Source organism: Xenopus laevis, chromosome 9_10L, assembly GCF_017654675.1.
Source record: "Xenopus laevis strain J_2021 chromosome 9_10L, Xenopus_laevis_v10.1, whole genome shotgun sequence".
Lineage (NCBI taxonomy): Eukaryota > Metazoa > Chordata > Amphibia > Anura > Pipidae > Xenopus > Xenopus laevis.
In genome coordinates this window covers 28,244,832-28,264,456 of record NC_054387.1, presented here as the reverse complement: position 1 = coordinate 28,264,456, position 19,625 = coordinate 28,244,832, and the positions used below count along the sequence as shown (strand labels likewise).

Here is a 19,625-nt window from a genome sequence, read left to right as displayed (position 1 = left end):
AACAATTATAATGCCATTGTATAAAGTATCCCAAACATTGTGGTAAAGCACAGAGAAACGGCAGCACCATTCTCCAGGACTTCTTAAAAAGGTTCTTTACCTCCTCCCTTAATTGCTCAGTTACAAAACAAAGAAGGTGGTATCAGGTGTGAATTCTTAGGAGGTTATTTATCAAAGGTTGAATTTTAGAGTGTATGTGAGTTCTGTTTACTCTAAAAAAAACTTGAATGTTTTTTTTATGAAAAAACTCGAATGTCTAAAATTTGAACTAATGTTACTGACCCTTCTCTGTAAAAAACTCCAATGTCAGGAAGGCTATTAACTTCTTCAAATAGGTCAGTGGACCTCTGCCATTGACTTCTACATGAACTCGTCAGGTTTTAGGGGGTGACTTATCGAATTTGAGTTACCTCCAGGGTAAGGGGACAATAAATCTCTGATTCGAGTTGGTGTTTCAAACTCTAAAATTGTAAGTTTTGACCAACAAAACAACTCGAAAATTCTAATTTACAATTCGAACCTTAGTGAACTGTGACTGTCATAACATTTATATTTATATCAGGAGGCCAATTTAGTAGCATTAATTTATATAGTATAGAATATCTCAATAATACCAACATTCTGATCCAAGCAAGAGGGGGAGGATAAAGATTCCTTTGTGGATCTAAGCATTTATGGTGTTAACAGTTACTACACAAATGACTGCCACTTTAAGACAATGTGTCTCATAGCTAATATACTGTTACCGGTAACAGCCAGTACCCAGCCAGGGCACTGTCTGCAAGGATTTTGTATGTTTCCTCCAGGTTACCTGTTTTTTTCCTACACTTAAAAAACATACATATGTGTAAACATCTATGGTGTGTGAATGTGTTTTATAAGCTCTAAAGGGGCAGGCAATTTTGTATTTTCGCACTGCAGAATACATTGGTGCTAGGTAAATAAAGGTTAATGATAATAAATTGTAATGGCTACATCCTAAACATGGAAAAGTTTCAATATAAAAAGTACAAATAATGGTTTATGTTCCTTTCCTAATCTCTCCTTTCCAAAGGTCATACCAGCTCACTGTGTTTTACACCAAACATATCTATTCATGTCATATTCACTGTTGTCTCATTTGAAATAATCAATTTTTCCACAACAGTGAATTGTTCCAGGAAAAATATTGACTTACAAGCAATACACTTTGGAATGGCTTGTGAAAAAAAGTTGACAGTATCTGATCACTTGGCTCTATGCTTGCTTAATACATAGCACCCAAGGTGGATACATTCCGCTGTGCATTGCAGTAGCTGAGGATCCTGCCAATGGGTCTGATATACAAACATAGATGCTACCAAACACAAGTGCAGATACCAACTATTCAGCAATCATTTTTGAAAATGAAAGCAAAGGCAATACTGATGATTGCTGTTAGAAATTGCAAGTCAACAGCTATGATGCGAATCAGTCCTATTATGCATATTTATAAAGCATCAACCAAACGCTATTCAATATATATATATATATATGAATGGGTTGAGTGTAGAGGACCTTTTGTATTTGTATGTATATTATATATATATATATATATATATATATATATATATATATATATATATATATATATATATATATATATATATATATATATATATATACCGTATATACTCGTGTATAAGCCGACCCGTGTATAAGCCGAGGTACCTAATTTACCTAAGAAAACTGGAAAAATGTATTGACTCGTGTATAAGCCTAGGGGCCCCATGTCAGATTTCAAAATGTGAATGTGTAAATGTGTAATCATGTTTTATGGCATAGAAATCTATCTAAAACTATTTAAAAGAGCCTCCCCATAATTCCATCAGCAGGAACATGACACTGCAAAAATATGCTTACCCTGACACAGTAGGACACAGTTCTCTAGCACAGACGCATAGTGATGCCACTGCTGATCCGACGGGGTGAAAACATCAAAATCCCTCATAAAATGGCTGGAGAAATGTTCCCCTTTACACCCAGCACCCTGCGAGCCCTGCAGAGACAGAGGGAGCAACTGGAGAGCGAAGATCGAAGGAGAGCGTTGAGCATCGAACTCTTGTCCCGCAGAGCTTTGACTTCCAGCCCAGCAGTGCGACCCCCTGTGACCCGGCCCCAGCAGGACTGTCTGTGACTGACTGTCACGATCGCCGCCCGGAGCAGGTCCAGGAGCTCCGGGCGGCGCGTCCTTCCCTGCCGGCGTTCGCTCCCAAAATGGCGGCGCCCATGGCCGCCACGTGGGTAGCGGCCGGCGCCCATGGCCGCCACGTGGGTAGCGGCCGGCGCCACTACCCACGTGGCGGCCATGGGCGCCGCCATTTTGGGAGCGAACGCCGGCAGGGAAGGACGCGCCGCCCGGAGCTCCTGGACCTGCTCCGGGCGGCGATCGTGACAGTCAGTCACAGACAGTCCTGCTGGGGCCGCGGAAGGAGCGTATCTACGGTATGACCCGCGTATAAGCCGAGGTTGAGTTTTTCAGCACATTTTGGGTGCTGAAAAACTCGGCTTATACGCGAGTATATACGATATATATATATATATATATATATATATATATATATATATATATATATATATATATATATATATTTAAATATTTAAAAAATGTCCACACCACACTACCCTGCTGGTATCCAGTGTTAAGAATACTTAAATGTGACAGAGCCATAACAGAAACGCGGGGGTCTGCATCCTCTATATTTATGCCACTGAGTTAAATCCTGTTTTCCACTGTTTATCTCAAGCATGCATTACTTTTTCATTCATTTACATTTTTTATAGGACAGTGTCCATGAAACTTTAGCAAAAAGTGTCACAAAACTGTCAAATAATTCTTCATCTTAATTTTACTGAATTATTATAAAAATAGTTTGCTTTATTATAAATAGAGAACATTTTTTTTTCTTTTCCTTGCACTACAGGTTTGGTGTCAGTCCATGTCCAGTCTGCCAAGATGACCCAAAAGATCCAGTGTGCCTGACATGTGACCATGTTTACTGTCAGTCTTGTATAAGCCAGTGGCTAGACTTGGGTCACAAGAGCTGCCCCTTGTGTAAAACTGAACTTCCTGAAAACTTTAATATAACTGTGTCTGCGAAGCACAGGTACATAACTGGTTAATAAATTAATTATGAACAAGACTGAAGAAAATAACATTATTATATGTAATATTTCATGAATATGAACTCATCACCCCCACAATGTCTTTCATAGCTGTGATTCCTTCTTTACAGATTGATTATTCTCAAAACATGAAGGGCATTGTGGTATTTGGAGTCTTAGCTCGGAGGAGCTGACTACTGCAACATTGTTTTAAATCTGCTGTCAAAACCAGCAGTGTAGAGAATGGCAAAGGCTAAATATATATACTAGGGATGCACCGAATCCAGGATTTTGTTCGGGATTCAGCCAGGATTCTGCCTTTTTCAGCAGGATTCGGATTTGGCTGAATCCTTCTTGGCCGAACCGAATCCTAATTTGCATATGCAAATTATGGGCGGGAGGGAAATTGCGTGACTTATTGTCACAAAACAAGGAAGTAAAAAATGTTTTTCCCTTCCACCCTAATTTGCATATGCAAATTCGGTTCTGTTTTCTGCCAAACTCTTTCGCGAAGGATTCGGGGGTTTGGCCAAATCCAAAATAGTGGATTCGGTGCATCCTTAATGTATACAGCATTGAATAACAACTACATTTACAAATAACTGAACCTTTTTAATTAATGTATATTGTAGAGTTATATTTGATTTCATTAAGCAAAATCCTACATTTAGGTTTACAATCCTTTAAATATATTCTAAATATATTCTTAATAGCCTAATAAAGGAAGCCTTGTGCTAAACTTTCAGTGTTATTTTTGTATACATTAAAAGTTTAAAATTTAACATATTTAATATAATTACTTTTACATGTCAAAAATCCATTATCCCATTGTCAGAGATATCTGATAATGCTGATACATTTTGTAAGGCGAGAGACACACATTGAGATTTGGGGAGATTTCGTTGCCCGCTCCACTTGGAGCGCTTTGTTTTTTGAAGTCATCCGAAGTTTCCTTGTGAGACAAAACCGGGGCGACTTCGGAAAACGAAGTGCTCCAAGTGCCATCCCAACAGCGATTTCAATCCTAGCTAGCAGGAAGGCAGTTCGGGGAGATTAGTTGCGCGAAGAAGAGGCGATTTGTCGCTGGGTGACTAAATCTCCCGGAATATCCATGTGTCTCTACCCTAACAGTACTATTGATAATTCCACAATTGTTTTACCTTATATCAGGCTGACAAAGTGTAACGCAAACAAATCATAAATAAATATTCATTTGTTATAATTTACAGAGAAGCCATAGAAAGAAATGCTAACCTTCGACAAAAGTGTGATGGATTTTTCATTGATGTAATATGTACCCTGTGTTTCAAGGACAGCACACCCCCTGACAAAGATGTCATTATCCAACTTCTTTCATTGCTTATAACTAACAAAGAGTGTCTTATTGGCAAATCAGGTAAGCTCTTTTCTGGGCATTATGTTTTAAAATAATTTTATACTGCACTGAATAATATGATACTGATTTTTATTGTTGTGTATGTGGTTTAAGGTTCCAAGAATTATACAAAAAGCCTTTCACCCTTTGATGAGTCTGTGGATAAAAACCCAGTGATCCGGTCGGTGGTTCTTAAATTGCTCTTAAAGTACAGGTAATTTATAAATCAAAATCAGTAGTGTGGAACAGCTCTGCTACTTGCAAAATAAATAACGTATTTGAAGAACTGGTTTCAAGCACTAACTAGCTGCATATGATACCTTTATTGATCACAAAATATACTTTGAGCCAGGTTTTTGGCTTAAAACATGTTGCAAGACCATTAAAGGTGTTAAACATGGTGTATATGTTAAGACATGGGCATAAGCTACGCAGTGACACCAAGAATCCCAATCAGTTACTGCAGCATTTGTAATTGAAAAGTTAGCCAGTGTTCCTATCAGCAAAAAAACTGCACCAACTCAGTAAGGACCACGGAGCGATCCTTTTCTTTCTTTCTTCAAATTTCACGTGGCACACGCATGCACAATAGCATGAAATAGCGGTGTTTTTTTTTTAAATAAAAGTTTGGCTTTTCACTCTCCTGTGCATGCAACCATGCAATGAAAGAAGAGACAGGAAGAAGATTGGTCCTTGGGGCTTTAAAATCAACCCATGGGATTTTAGATCCCACATTTTACATTTTTGTTTGGGTTCGACACATGTATATATACATGTGTGTGTATATGTGTATATATATATATATATATATATATATATATATATATATATATATATATATATATATATATATATATATATATATATATATATATATATATATATATATATATATATATATATATATATATAAATATATATATAAATATAAAAAATTTATATATATAAAATATATATAGATATATATAGATATATAGATATATATAGATATATAGATATATATAGATATATATATATATATATATATATATATATATATATATATATATATATATGTCGTCACTGGGTTCAACTTGCCTGGGTGCAGTGTCCAAAATGTTTTGAAATAATTATCCCGTAAAGAAGGTCTGCACTCGGAGAGGCCAAAACGTCAGTAATTTTTTGTTGATAAAACATTATTTAATTTTAAAGTCCTGAGAGTGCGGACCTTCTTTATATATATATAGATATAGATATATATAGATATATATATAGATATATCTCAATGATTGCCAAGACTTTTGGGAAAATACCTTGTGGACCGACGAGACAAAAGTTGAACTTTTTGGAAGGTGCGCGTCCCGTTACATCTGGCGTAAAAGTAACACAGCATTTCAGAAAAAGAACATCATACCAACAGTAAAATATGGTGGTGTAGTGTGATGGTCTGGGGTTGTTTTGCTGCTTCAGGACCTGGAAGACTTGCTGTGATAGATGGAACCATGAATTCTACTGTCTACCAAAAAATCCTGAAGAAGAATGTCCGGCCATCTGTTCGTCAACTGAAGCTGAAGCGATCTTGGGTGCTGCAGCAGGACAATGACCCAAAACACACCAGCAAATCCACCTCTGAATGGCTGAAGAAAAACAAAATGAAGACTTTGGAGTGGCCTAGTCAAAGTCCTGACCTGAATCCTATTGACATGTTGTGGCATGACCTTAAAAAGGCGGTTCATGCTAGAAAACCCTCAAATAAAGCTGAATTACAACAATTCTGCAAAGATGAGTGGGCCAAAATTCCTCCAGAGCGCTGTAAAAGACTCGTTGCAAGTTATCGCAAACGCTTGATTGCAGTTATTGCTGCTAAGGGTGGCCCTAAGGGTGTGGAGATTTTTTTGTATAAATTACAGTTAAATCTCTTTCTCTCTAGTCCATTTGGGGACACAGGAACCACTGGGTTAAGCTTCTCCAACCAGGAGGTAGGCCACTGACAATTAAAAAATGCTCCTCATCCCCCCCTTATATTCTCTGGGCTTAACCCTCCTTGCTCAATTTAGTATATCAACCAAGAATAGGATAACAACAACATAAGAAGATAATTCCAACTATAATACAGGGAGGGAGGTCCTGTGTTCCCCAATGGACTAGAGAGAGAGAAATTTACAGTAAGTAATACAAAAAATCTCCTTTTCTCTAACGTCCTTTGGGGGACACAGGAACCACTGGGACTTACCAAAGCAGTCCCTCTGAATAATCAGGGAGGGACGACACGGTCAGCTTTATGGCCTGAAGAACCTTCCTAGCGAAGCTCGCCTCGGCGGAAGAAAACACATTGAAACGATTAAACTCTGTAAAGATATGGACTGACTACCAAGTCGCCGCTCTGCACAGCTGCTCTGCAGAAGCCTTGTTTCTCCATGCCTAGGAGGTGCTTAAAGCTCTGGTTGAATGAGCCTTTACCTGTGCTGGGGCCTTCTGTGAGAAACCACATATAACACCTATAAGGCAGAGACCTGAAGCTTTAGTGAAGAGAGCATTAGTCCTCCATCCAATCCCTGTTGTAGGAATTGCACCACGTTGCCAATCTGCAATTGATCAAAAGTTGTTTGATGCTTGTCGTACCAGGCCTTTTACACCTTCCAGACTGTGTAATAAGCCTTAGCCGATATGGGTTTTCTGGCCCTGATCATGGTCTCCACAACCTTAACCGAGAATCCCTTAAAGAGACACTGACACCAGAAATTAAACTCTTTTTTTACATCTATCATAATATTGCCTTTGATAGCTATTTATAACTTTGCCATAAAGTATTTGCACAGTGATTTTGCATTACCTGTCTGATGCCCCATGTTCCTGCCATATTTGTGCAGCAGGAGTCTGTTAGCATTAGAAACTTAAACTGACAGGCTGAGATGGGACAGTCGGGTTGGCAAAACAGTCCGGTTTAGAAACTTCAACTAACAATAACTTAGATAAACAAACCTCTCAGCAAAAAAATGATCATGACCTATAGGTAACTTTTAATGTACATTCATATTTTAAGCTTCAGGATTGCCATCTCAACAGCCAAGCTGTCAATGACAGCAGGGCGGGATTGTGGTGCAGAATAGGTCCCTGGCGCAGAAGGTCAGGCCTTGTTGGAAGTCAAAACCAATTTCCCTCTGCCAGGGAAATCTTGGTCAAAAGGGGGCCACCATCAATAAGGTTAGCCTCTCCTGTCGAAATCTCTTGAGAATCTGTGGTATCATGGGAATTGGAGGAAATGTATGCCCTGTGGAAGTTCCACGGACATGTCATCGCATCCACGCCTTCTGCTCTTGGATCCCTGGCTCTTGAAAGGAACATTGGAACCTTTGCATTGTGTGCGAGAAGCCATCAGGTCGATGTCTGGCTGTCCCCACCTGTCTTCCAATAGGATAAAGTTCCCATTTTGTGAACCATCCTGGGTTCAGGTGATTTCGATAATCTGCCTCCCAGTTTATGATTTCCGGGGGTTTGAAAAGCAGTTATCACCACATTGTGGTCCTTTGTCCAGTCCATGATCCTTTACGTCTCTCTCCATGCTGATACACTCTTTGTGCCTCCCTGATGTTTCAGGTAGGCCACCGCAGTTGCATTGTCTGACTGCACCTTTATGTGCTTTTGCCCTAGCAGATCCTGCCACTGTATAAGTGCCAAAAAGATGGCACGAAGTTCTAGTATGTTTATGGGCAGTCTGGACTCCACAGGAGACCAAGTGCCCTGTGCCCATCTTTGATCGAGCCTTGCCCACCACCCAGTCAGACTTGCGTCGGTTGTTATCAGCGTCCATTGTGGATCCTCTCATGACCTTCCTCGAGCCAGTCTTGCTGTGTCCATCCACCAGTCTAAGGATTCTCACATTATTTTGTTGAGAACCATGGTCTGCTCGAGAGACCACTTCTTCCACTTGTGCAGGATGCACAATTGTAGAGATCGCAGGTGATACTGGGCCCATGGTACAGCTTCCATTGCTGCCACCATTAACCCCAGAACCTGCATACAGTACTGTAGGCGTGCGGGTCTGGAGAAGTCGTCCTATCATGCTCCTGAGCCTTGACTGTGTCTCTTTCGGAAGTATTACTCTCTGTGAGCTGGTATTGAACACTAGCCCCAGGAACTGCATGACTTGGCTGGGGATTAGTGATGACTTCTGCCGATTGATCATCCACCCAAATGATTCCAGGGTTGCTACAGTGATGGTTACATGCTTCCTAGCCTTCAACAAGGTGTCTGCCTTTACCAGGATGTCCTCCTGGTAAGGGATAATCAAAATCCCCTGAAGCCGAAGCGTTGCTGTCATGGACACCATTATTTTTGTAAAAATATGGTGCCGACGTGAGCCCAAAGGGTAGGGCCACAAACTGGTAATGTTGTTGGAGGAAGGCAAACCTCAGAAATCTGTGGTGTCCTGGCCAAATGGGGACATGAAGATAGGTGTCCTTGATGTTCAGGGACATGATGTTCATGGATCTGATGCCTGAGCTGATATATTCCATGTGGAATTGGCAGTATCTTATGAACCTGTTTAGCCTCTTCAAGACCAACACCGGGCGGAAAGATCCGTCCTTCTTTGGTACTGTAAATTAATTGGAATAGAATCTGTTGAAGTGCCGGTCAGATGGAACTGGCACCAGTATGTTTGCTTGCAATAGTCCGCACAGTTCCAAAAAAGGCTTCCAGCTTTGGCTCCCTTACCAGAACCCTGGAGAGGAGGAAGCGCCAAAGTGGAGGGGCTTGAAATTCCAATCTGTAGTCATTGCTGACCAGTCTTTCAACCCAGGTGTCACATCTCGTACCCACATCTCCTGGAACCTCCCGAATTATCCTCCCACGGATCGTTCAAGGTTCCAAGACCCTGTCCAGTCATTGGGGCGGGGGGTTTTCACTGCCACTGATGCTAGTTTCGTTGTTGGAACTTTCCCTTGGAGCAGTATGTTTCCGATAGCTGGTATCAGTGCAACTCACTTGACCAAAGAAATACTTGTGTTGGGTCTCGCACCAAGGTCCTACCTCCTATTCGAGGACACTGAAAAAACTGAGCAAGGAGGGTTAAGCACAGAGAATATAAGGAGGGGGAGGAGGAATATTTTGGTTGGAGGAGCTTAACCCAGTGGTTCCTGTGTTCCCCAAAGTATGTTGGAGAAATATATGTACATATAATAGTTTATACAACTTCAATATGTTTTGCAATATTGTTTGCTAGTAATTGTTTTACTAGGTGTGTCCTTTTATGGTAGACTAGACATATAAGAGTGCATTTTGGGCCTAAACAGTTATTATACTTTGCAATTGTCCATGGATTAGACAAGAGAAAACCAATGATGCATTGCTAGCTGCTTATGGATGTAATCAATGCTTGTATCTTTACAAGATGGTGGGGGTCTATACTGAGATTGAGAGCCTATTTAATTCTCCAGAAGTGTAGTCCCCTTTATTGTGGAGAATTATTATACTTTATTTAGCATGGACATATTCTAAAGCACTTTAAAAAGTGTATACATTATTTACATTTGTTCTTGCCCCAGTGAAGTTTACAATCTAAAGGCCCTAAGTGTGAAGAACTGAAGAACATATGCAGAACCTGCAAACTCTTTGCAGACATGAGTACCCTCTCTGCCTGCACGGCTCTAGTGATGAAAGGACAGAAAATGTGGGTGCTGCAGACATTGTGGTCTCCTTCCTATTGTTACATTTGTTTGTGCAGATCGGGACAGTAGCGAGTAAATGAACTGGCCGACATGGTGCATCGGCAGAATACATTTTCTAAACTTCCTGATCCGGAAGCAACCAATATACACTGTTCTGGGATCACCAGGGCACCATACACATATCAATTATTATGCAGTAATAGTGGTAGGTACATGGCCAGTTTTAGCCAAATTCTGAGCAAACTGAACGTCCCTGGGCAATCAGGAGGGAGTGATGACTATTTGAAGGGAACTATAACCAAAATTAAAATTTAATATAAGCTTCATCATACTGAAACTTTCTAAATACAATCAATTAAATAATCTGTACTGTTTCTGAAATAATCAAGTTTATGTTCGCTATCCCTCTCAAAGCATCTGTTTCTCTTCATTTTCTCTTCCTACAGTAGTTGGGTTTCAGATATTCATTGACAGTTAGATCCGATATATCTTATAGGGGGGTTCCATTTCCTAGCAGAGGAATTAGAGCTCATTCCAATAACTGATTCCAGTACAAACAAAATCGAACAAAATAACTGCCTTTTGCACAAATTCTGCATGTAGAGAGACATGATGTCTGGTGATTTTAATAGAGTGAGCACTAATACATCTTCTAGGCAAAAGGAGCCCCCCCCTTTAAGATATATTGGATCTAACCGTCAATGGATATCTGACACCCAACTTCTGCATGAAGCCAGAATGAAGAGAAACAGATGCTGTGAGAGGAATAGTGGCAATGAAGTTGAGTATTTCAGAAACCGTACAGGACATATAATTAATTGTATTTAGAAAGTTTCTTATTTCAGTATGATGAAGCTTATATTACATTTTCGTGATAGTTCCCTTTTAATATAAAGAGCATGCCTTTGCTTTTGGTATTAAAAACAGTTGGAAGTATGCCAGTTCTTTAATATTGCAGCATTGAAACAAAATGTCTGCTGCAAATAACAATGTCCAGACAACGTGAAAAAGACAAAAGTCTTTTCTCTGCAGTCACAGGTTTATACTGTGACAGGTTGATTTTGTATTTGCATAAGTAATTTCCTTTCTTTTTTTTACAGCTTCCCTGAAATAAAGAATTATATTCAAAGATATTTATCTAGTGTGCACAAAAGTGTAATGCTTAGTAAGCAAGACATTAGAGAAGTTTACATGCTGTTTGTTAGCTGCCTCGAGGTAAGACTAGTAACATCACACCTATATATATATAAAATAAGCATAAATTATTAGGCAATTGTGATTGTATTAATTCAGTCAGCCAGATGCTCCTCTAATGGTCTGTGACTTTAGACTTGGACATATACTATTTTCTTTCCTTGTATTCAGGTCTAGATTATTCTAATTGTGATCTTGTTTCTGGTTTGTTTAATGGATGAAAACACAACAGTATAGATTCTGTTTATCATTTCTTATTCTGAAATTAATATGGTATAATGGTCGTACTTTTGGTTTATCTTTCTTTTAGGATTCTATGTATGAAAAAAATCTGTCTTCTGGTGAATACAATAAACACTTGTACCTCAAACATGAAGAACATTTTCTACAGCAGTACCTGAAAAGCACAAAAGGCACTGCACACAAGGAGTCATCTGTTGAATTTCTCAGCGGCATTGCAAGAATTAGGCTGGCCCTGGATGTTGCAGCTGAAATATTTTTTGAAGTGCAGTCTGGTAAGTTCAACCATTTTTATGGCTACATTTAATGTTTGTAAATATTCAAAGGCATCATAAAGAGAAGTTATGTTCACCAGGTGATTATAAGCTCTGCAGTGGGGAATCTCTCACCATTGGAAGGCATTGTCACGACTGATATTTCCTTTTGGGTATATAGAGGTGTGAGCTTGGTGTTATAATGTCAGTTTTTTTGCAATATGAGATTTTTATTAGCATTATGCTGGTCACCAGTTTAAAAGAAAACATCTTATTGGGTTCTGTGGGTTATTGCAACAGGACAAACTATGTTTCAGAGGTGACAAGCACCGCCGCAAGATTCATGGGGGCTAGCTATGCCACTACTTTGTTCCTTTTATTACATATGTGGGTAATGTATTCTATATATAATACAATGATTCCAGTAAATGTAAAGGGATACTAAAGTAGGTTTTGTAAAATATAAAAAAAAATTCCTTTCTTCCAAAAAGTGCATGCATGGGTAAGTGCCCTTATTTTTGTCATTAAATGGAAGGCTAATTGGGGTAGGGTTTCATCGGAAAAAAATGTTTTGTGTGCACAGGGGAACAACTTGTAATGTTTCATTACATATTTTTTCTTCTTTAAAGGGGATCTAAACTAAAAAAATTCTATAAATGTACATAGATTGCTTCTCTGAGCACATTTGCAATTTGCATTCATTTTCTATTTTTTGTGGTGTAAGACATATTAGCAGTTTTAAACTACTAGGCAGGCTTCAGTTGAATAGTTCTCTTTGAAGGTCAAGAGTGCCAATGACCAAAACTGTCTACGCTCTTCCTGGATTCAGTTAACCCCTAAGGTTGATGATTCTTAGTTGAGCTAAAAGCCTGACCATAGCAGTCTAAACTACAAATACCTCAGAAACCACTAAAAAAAAAGAAAATAAATGTAAATTTCAAAAAGTACATTTTATGCATTGAACTAAGGGCAGCCAGATAAAATGTGAGATTAGGTATAGAAAGAATTGTGCTGCTCAGTTTAATTAAGTTTCTGATGTTTACTGTTTTGATACTATTGTGATAAAGACCATTTTTGTGTCCTGATCCATAGGTAAATTTATTTGTTCTAAAAAGGTTTAAAAAATTTTTTCTAGAAGAAATAAAAGTAAATACATTTCACTTTGAGAGGCTTCAAATGTTTTTTTTTGCCTTCCTCTGGATTAACTAGCAGTTAGGCAGGTTATATATCGACTTAAAAGGTTGAACTTGATGTGTCTTTTTTCAACCTAACTTGCTATCTTACTATGTGTCATCTTTCCAGCGTTTAACTTTCTGATAGCAGAAAGTGAGGCATGGCCTATTTTACTTAACTAAATAACTTATTAAGCTGGCCATAGATGCAAAGATGAAGGGTTCATATGATTTTCAAGCCGTGTGGATTGTCCCGACATTTTTCATACCATGGCAATCGGTTTAGTGGACCGTGCAGGTTAGAATATTACTGTCAGCTAACGATAATACCTCTGCATGTATTGCCTGACTATATCAGTGAGTGACTGTTACTGCTATTTGTCGGACATAACTTTGTATGATTGCTGTCTGTAAATTAATGGCCTGAACATCCTCTGATTTGTTCTTTTTACTACTTTATTCAAACGGAATTGTTAGGTGTAGGTCTTAAGATTGCAACAAATGAGTGTTAGTCTATTGCCAGCTTAAAGCTATCCATACATTGGCCAATATAAATTGGCAACTTGCCTTCTCTGGATTGAGAATTGGAGCCCCCTCCAACAGCCTGTCTAAATGATATGTGACTGAAAATTGACCAGGCAGGTTTGAAAAAGGGTAAAGTATTTTTTATAAAAAATTTTGCTATAAAAAATTGCTTTTGTGCGGATGAAGAGTTAATAGCTTAAGTAAAAGGTGGAAGATAAAATGGACATTGGAAAAACTGATGAGAGGACTATTCTCATGAACCACCACTAGGAGTCTCTGTGTCTAAGCCTATAAATTTGTATAGTCTCTTTTGTATATTATATTATCACTGATGAAGGGCCATGCGGTCCCGAAATGTTTGATCTTGTGAACTGTGTCAAGAGCACCATGGAATTAACTTTGGGATCACCTCGTTTGATGCATAAAGAGGTATCTGCTTTTCATTCATTGCAGGTTTGAAAATCTACAGCAAGGATCGCTTACTTTCCTATAAAAAAATATACTAACCATTGAACCATACAACTTTTTTTTTACTAATTTAACAGAGGCTTTCACAAACTTATTAAGTATTTTCATATTATTTTAGATGGGGCCAACAACGTCTTGCAGGAAGTAAAGAAATTCTGCGCACAATCTGATAATGACTGGTACAGAGTATATTTAATACGCAAACTGGCAAATCTGCATGGCATAGAAGCAGTACAGAAGTATTTCAAAGATAGAAATTTTAGATGGCTTTTTCCTCCTCAGCTTTTTCAGAAAGAGGTACAATAGTCTGGTATATATGAATAAATGTATATTTTTGTTAATATTTTGGTGTATATGCAGCAACTAGGAGATTCTCACTAGACCCACTAGGCATTCTCACTAGACCCCCACAACATTTAGGGGCAGATTTATCAATTGTCGAAGTGAAAATTAAAATTTTCAAGTTTATTTTAGTGTAATTGGACTAGGTAATAGTTAAAATTGGATTCGATTTTAAAAAATTTGAATTTCAAAATGTATCAGGTACTGGCCCTTTAAGAATTCGAATTTAACTATTCACCAACTTAAGGGCTCTTACATACTGCTGTTTTTGCCTGTGCTCCCCTGCGTTGCGATTTCTTCCGTTCAGCCGCAGGGGAGTGCAGGAGTAGACGCACGCAAATATTCTGAAGGGGGCTGTACTCACACAGACGCATGTATGCGACGAATGCAGGTGAAATGCAACATGCTGCGTCCCACCTGCGTTTGCCGCTTACATGCGTCTGTGTGAGCACAGCCCCTTTCAGAATAATTGAGTGCGTCTACTTCTGCGCTCCCCTGCGGCTGAACGGAAGAAAGCGCAACCCGGGGGAGGGGCAGGCAAAAATGGCCATGTGTAAGAGCCCTTAACCTGCCAAATTGCTGTTTTAGCCTATGGGGGACGTCCTGGAATCAATTTGGAGTTATTTGGAGACATCCTGAAATTCAAGTTTTTTTGGAAAAACTTGAATTGAATTCGATTCAAGTGCGGGTCGATCCCATTCACCCGAATCTAAAAATTTTTTTTAAATATTTTGATTGGTAATTTTTTTCCTGAATTTCAAATTCATGGGAGTTTTTACAAACTCCCATGAACTCAAAATTTGACCCTTGATAAATCTGACACTAGCAGTTTACTGTACCAACTTACATGCAAACACCAATTAGATGACTTTTAGTTAAGTACATGATGACTCCTGGGCTTTTCCTAAGGAAGTGGCTTGACTACTGACACATGGCGTTATGTAGGTTAATAAAACATGGTGGCTAATGACAGCTGCTAAAGTTTTTTTTGTCAAGTCTTCTCTTGGGTAAAGGTGCAGCAACCATTTTCATTTCATATGTGAATATTGTAAATACTTCCCACTACAAAAATAAGAATAAGGTTGGGGGGGATTGTATCTGGAACTATTTGATACCTTGCAGTGTAGCACTTTTAGTCTATAGGGATGATTTATATAGTGCTTACTTATTAAGCACTTGTGCCAGAGAGAATGCTGCATCCTGCACCGAGCACCAGATTAAAAATCCGGCACTCAGTACAGAGGGCAGTGTCAGGGGCCACAAGCCTGCACCTCGGGTGCTACTTAACTTGCGTGTCTGAATGACGCCTATGTGCCAGCTCACAACTTAACAAAGTCAACACTGTATTCATAGGGTAGATTGCTGGTCTCTCTGCCTAAACAGAGACCTGTGGGAAGTGTCCAAAGTTTAAAAATGTCTGATTTCCAACTTGGAAGAGGAGCTCAGTATTAAGGTAACAGAATTCAAGTATAATCATCATATCTTTGCTACAGGAGGACCATATCAACCAAATTGACATGTTGTTGGTGTATGGAAACAACTACAAGTTATTGAGAGATGGCATTGGTAAAGCCCTGATTGAATGTAAAGAAGAGAGTATCATAACAGCTCAAAAGGTACATCAAACGTTATCTACTGTTCATATTTTACAACCACAGACTGAAGAAACTGGGACCTTGTAGTTCAACTATACTACAAGGGGGAAGAATATTTCAGAGTTAGCTTTGTGGAGTTATTATAAATTCCATTTTCTTTTTCCTTTCCTTCTTACTTAAAAGAGGGTTGTCTATACTTCCTTTCTACACCCTCAGTGGTTACTGAATCTTGGGGCTGACTTATTTTAGTAGTAAAGTTCCTGGCCTCTTTTCCCTTTCCTCAGTTAATAAACCTCTTGTGAAATAAACTCCTTTATAACCGCAAGTGTAATTTCAGGTCCAATCATCGTGTGGTTGGCAGGGGAAGTTTTGCCTGAAGCAGCTGCAGCCAATGTATCAACATTAACACAATTGTGCTTGCTATTGACACAAATCAAACACAATTGTGCCAAATTTCCCTTCACAGTCAGGACAATAGCACACCAGGAGATTAGTTGGCCACGATAAATTGCTACCGTAGATAAATCAATGCTACCAAAGGCAACTAGTCTCCTGCAAATGCTTACCCACTGACAATAATTTAAATAGCCAGTGGGAAAACATATGTGGCACTTTGTTGTTTTTTTTTAAGTCGGCAGATGTTGCATCACAAGTAAACTTTTTTTCTTATTTTTGTTTATATGTACCTAGCAGACCCAGTCCAATTCCATAAGGACCCTTGTGTATGCAAGTCTGCTGTGTCAATAGAGGCACTTGTGCTTAGTTTGGAATAGGAGACAGGAAAAAGGCAGCAGCACCTAATGCAATTATATGGAATTGCTGGTATAAGTATGGGATTTGTTATCCGGAAACAGTGGCGTAACTACCGGGGGAGCAGGGGATGCAATTGGGCCAGGGTCCGCACCCCTGCAGGGCCCCCCGGAAGTCACGCTGGCTGGAGTCGGCTGCAGCGCCGCAGGGGCGAGGTTGGGGGGCGGGGCTCGGCTGCACGGCCCGCACCTACTTCCGTCACTGTCCGGAAACCAGTTATCCAGAAAGCTCTGAATTACAGAAAGGCATCTCCCATAGACTCCATTTCTTAATCAAATAATTCAGATTTTAAAAATATTTTCCTTCTTCTTTGTAATAATAAAACAAGATATAATCAGTCCATCCTATTGGGTTTAATTAATTTTAAACGTAAATAATTTTTTAGTAGCTTTAAGATATGGAGATCCAAATTACATAAAGATAACTTGTCCAGAAAAACCCAGGTGCCAAACATTCTAGATAACAGGTCCCATACCAGTACCAATAACGAATGGCATTTTTTGCTCAATTAATTGAGGCAAATGTAGTGACCAGTAAGCAACTGCAGTTCTTTATTTCTCCTTGGAAAGGAGGCAGGGAGGTGAAGAGAACAAAGAAAAAACATTTTTGTTAATCATATTTATTATTTATTTTATCTGTCTCATGCACTTTTTAGATTATCAATTATAGTGCAAATAAAAATACGAAATGTGAGAGATGGTAGTACAGAATAAACTGGACTAAACAGAGAAAAAAAAAACCCAGATAATTAGTTTAAAGGGGAATAAATACAACTTTGCTTAGATATTTTTAAACATTTATCTTTGCTAATTAAAATAGTATTATTTATTATTATATCACACAACTTCTCGAAAAGAGGGCATGTAATTTTACTATTTACCACAGTCACATTTCTTGTATGGCATGCCTAGTATTTGTTTTTTACAGACTTGTTTGGTTTCTTTTCCAAGGATTGTAAAAGTCCGGATTACGAACTTGCTGCCACTCTGCTTCTGGCGATTTTCAAGGAAATAACTATGCAACATGCTGTTGTAAATAACAGAAATCAAGTTCCAGTTCCTGTAAGTAAATTGCTATAAAGGCAGTACAGTATAGTAACGTATATCCTAGGCCTAGGTAATATTTAGTCTCATATATAAGACTTATGTATATCTGGCTGTTCCCTTGTGTGTTCTGATATTTTTGGTCTAACATTGGTGTTTATTCATAATAAAGGATTGGTGGGGTTTTCTATATGTTTTTACTAATACACTACAAACTCTCCAATTGTAAGCAAATGGGCTTTTCAAATCTGTCCTACACACATTACAAAGCTATTGAAGATGATGAATCACCCATTTTGCCTCCTATTATGTCTAAAATTTTGGAAATGTTGCCAGCAGCATCAAAGAGAAACACTAAGAGGCAGATTTGCTAAGGGTAGGGGCACACGGCGCGATTTCGCCGCGATTCTGCGCTGGGCGAGTTGTCGCTGCGTTTTTTAAGCCGAAATAGCTTTGCTAACTTTGGCGCTGGCGTCAATGCAAATCGCGGCAAAATCGCTGCGCTAATTCACACGCGGCAATTCTTTTTCTACTGTCGCCCGGAAACGCTCAGCGAGGCAACTTCGGACGACAATAGAAAACTAATCGCCGCGTGTGAATTAGCGCAGCGATTTCGCCGCGATTTGCATTGACGCCAGCGCCAAAGTTAGCAAAGCTATTTCGGCTTAAAAAACGCAGCGACAACTCGCTTAGCGCAGAATCGCGGCGAAATCGCGTCGTGTGCCCCTACCCTAAAGGGCGAAGTGTCCTTCATTAGTGAAAATTCACCAAAATGACAGGGACATCACCAATTTACTAAAAGGCATACAGGATAATTCAGTAGCAAAAGCACTCAGCATAAACAAAGTTTTGCACCTTTTTGACAAATGAATTTTTACTTAGGCGAATGATCGAGACTCTGCAAATTCATCAAAGGGCAAACTTTACAATGCATTACCCTTTTTGCCAGAGTTTGTTTTGCCAGGTTATACCTGACAAATTGGTCAGATGAAGCTGCATCCTCAACAATCTTATGTCAGTGACAGCATATTCTGTATGCTGAAAAGTCATAAAAAAAGGACAAAACGCTGGTGTTTTTTCATATTTTAAAGTGGTATTATGTTTTATATATATATATATATATATATATATATATATATATATATATATATATATATATATATATATATATATATATAATTTTTTTTTTTTTTTTTTTTTAACCATTTGAAGCTCATGCCACATTTGTTTTAGTTCATATCTAGGACATCAGAGGATCTTTTGTCTTATTTTGCTTCATTGTACATTTTAAATAAAAAGTGGCCACTTCATGCAAGTTCACCAACATCACTAATAAAGACATATATATGACCTACAGTATATGTACCCTATTTAAATTGACGTAAGGTCAAGTGTGTTAGGCAAGCACAAGTTTCGCTAAGTTCGTCTGCTGAGACGTAACTTTGCATTTTGATAAATAAGCATATGCGCTGCAAATAAACGTCTGACGAATTTGCGCGAAGTGTGGCTGGAATTCCGGGGCAAAAATTCACCCTTCGGTTAATTTGCCCCTAAGTCTTACAACACCCAGTCTGAATTGTAAGCACAATGTATATCTGTCAACTGCTACCAAGTCAGGCACCTGAAGGCGATATATGTGATATATGTGATTTTTATTACTGTATAGATATTTATTATCTTGCAAAGAACTGAGAATGCAGTCACTGTATTTATAAGATAGATTCCAACCAGTACATGCAATAAACAAATTCCAACTTGTTTTTAACCAGTTTCACAGTGAGGGGCAAATTATGAATCCAACATTGCAAAATAGCCTTATTGTCTACAGCTGGTTCT

At 38.7% G+C, this 19,625-nt stretch overlaps 1 protein-coding gene across 3 annotated transcripts in view; it reads left to right on the top strand.

The window, feature by feature from the left end:
* Nucleotides 1–19,625, top strand: part of LOC108700992 (E3 ubiquitin-protein ligase RNF213) — a 167,727-nt gene that overhangs the window by 116,172 nt on the left and 31,930 nt on the right. For all 3 annotated transcript variants that reach the window (XM_018235090.2, XM_018235088.2, XM_018235089.2), the window contains 8 exons: nt 2,943–3,125; nt 4,353–4,519; nt 4,613–4,712; nt 11,247–11,361; nt 11,651–11,855; nt 14,118–14,296; nt 15,835–15,957; nt 17,697–17,807. In XM_018235090.2, coding sequence (XP_018090579.1) covers nt 2,943–3,125; nt 4,353–4,519; nt 4,613–4,712; nt 11,247–11,361; nt 11,651–11,855; nt 14,118–14,296; nt 15,835–15,957; nt 17,697–17,807 — 1,183 coding nt within the window. The remainder of the gene's footprint in view (nt 1–2,942; nt 3,126–4,352; nt 4,520–4,612; nt 4,713–11,246; nt 11,362–11,650; nt 11,856–14,117; nt 14,297–15,834; nt 15,958–17,696; nt 17,808–19,625) is intronic.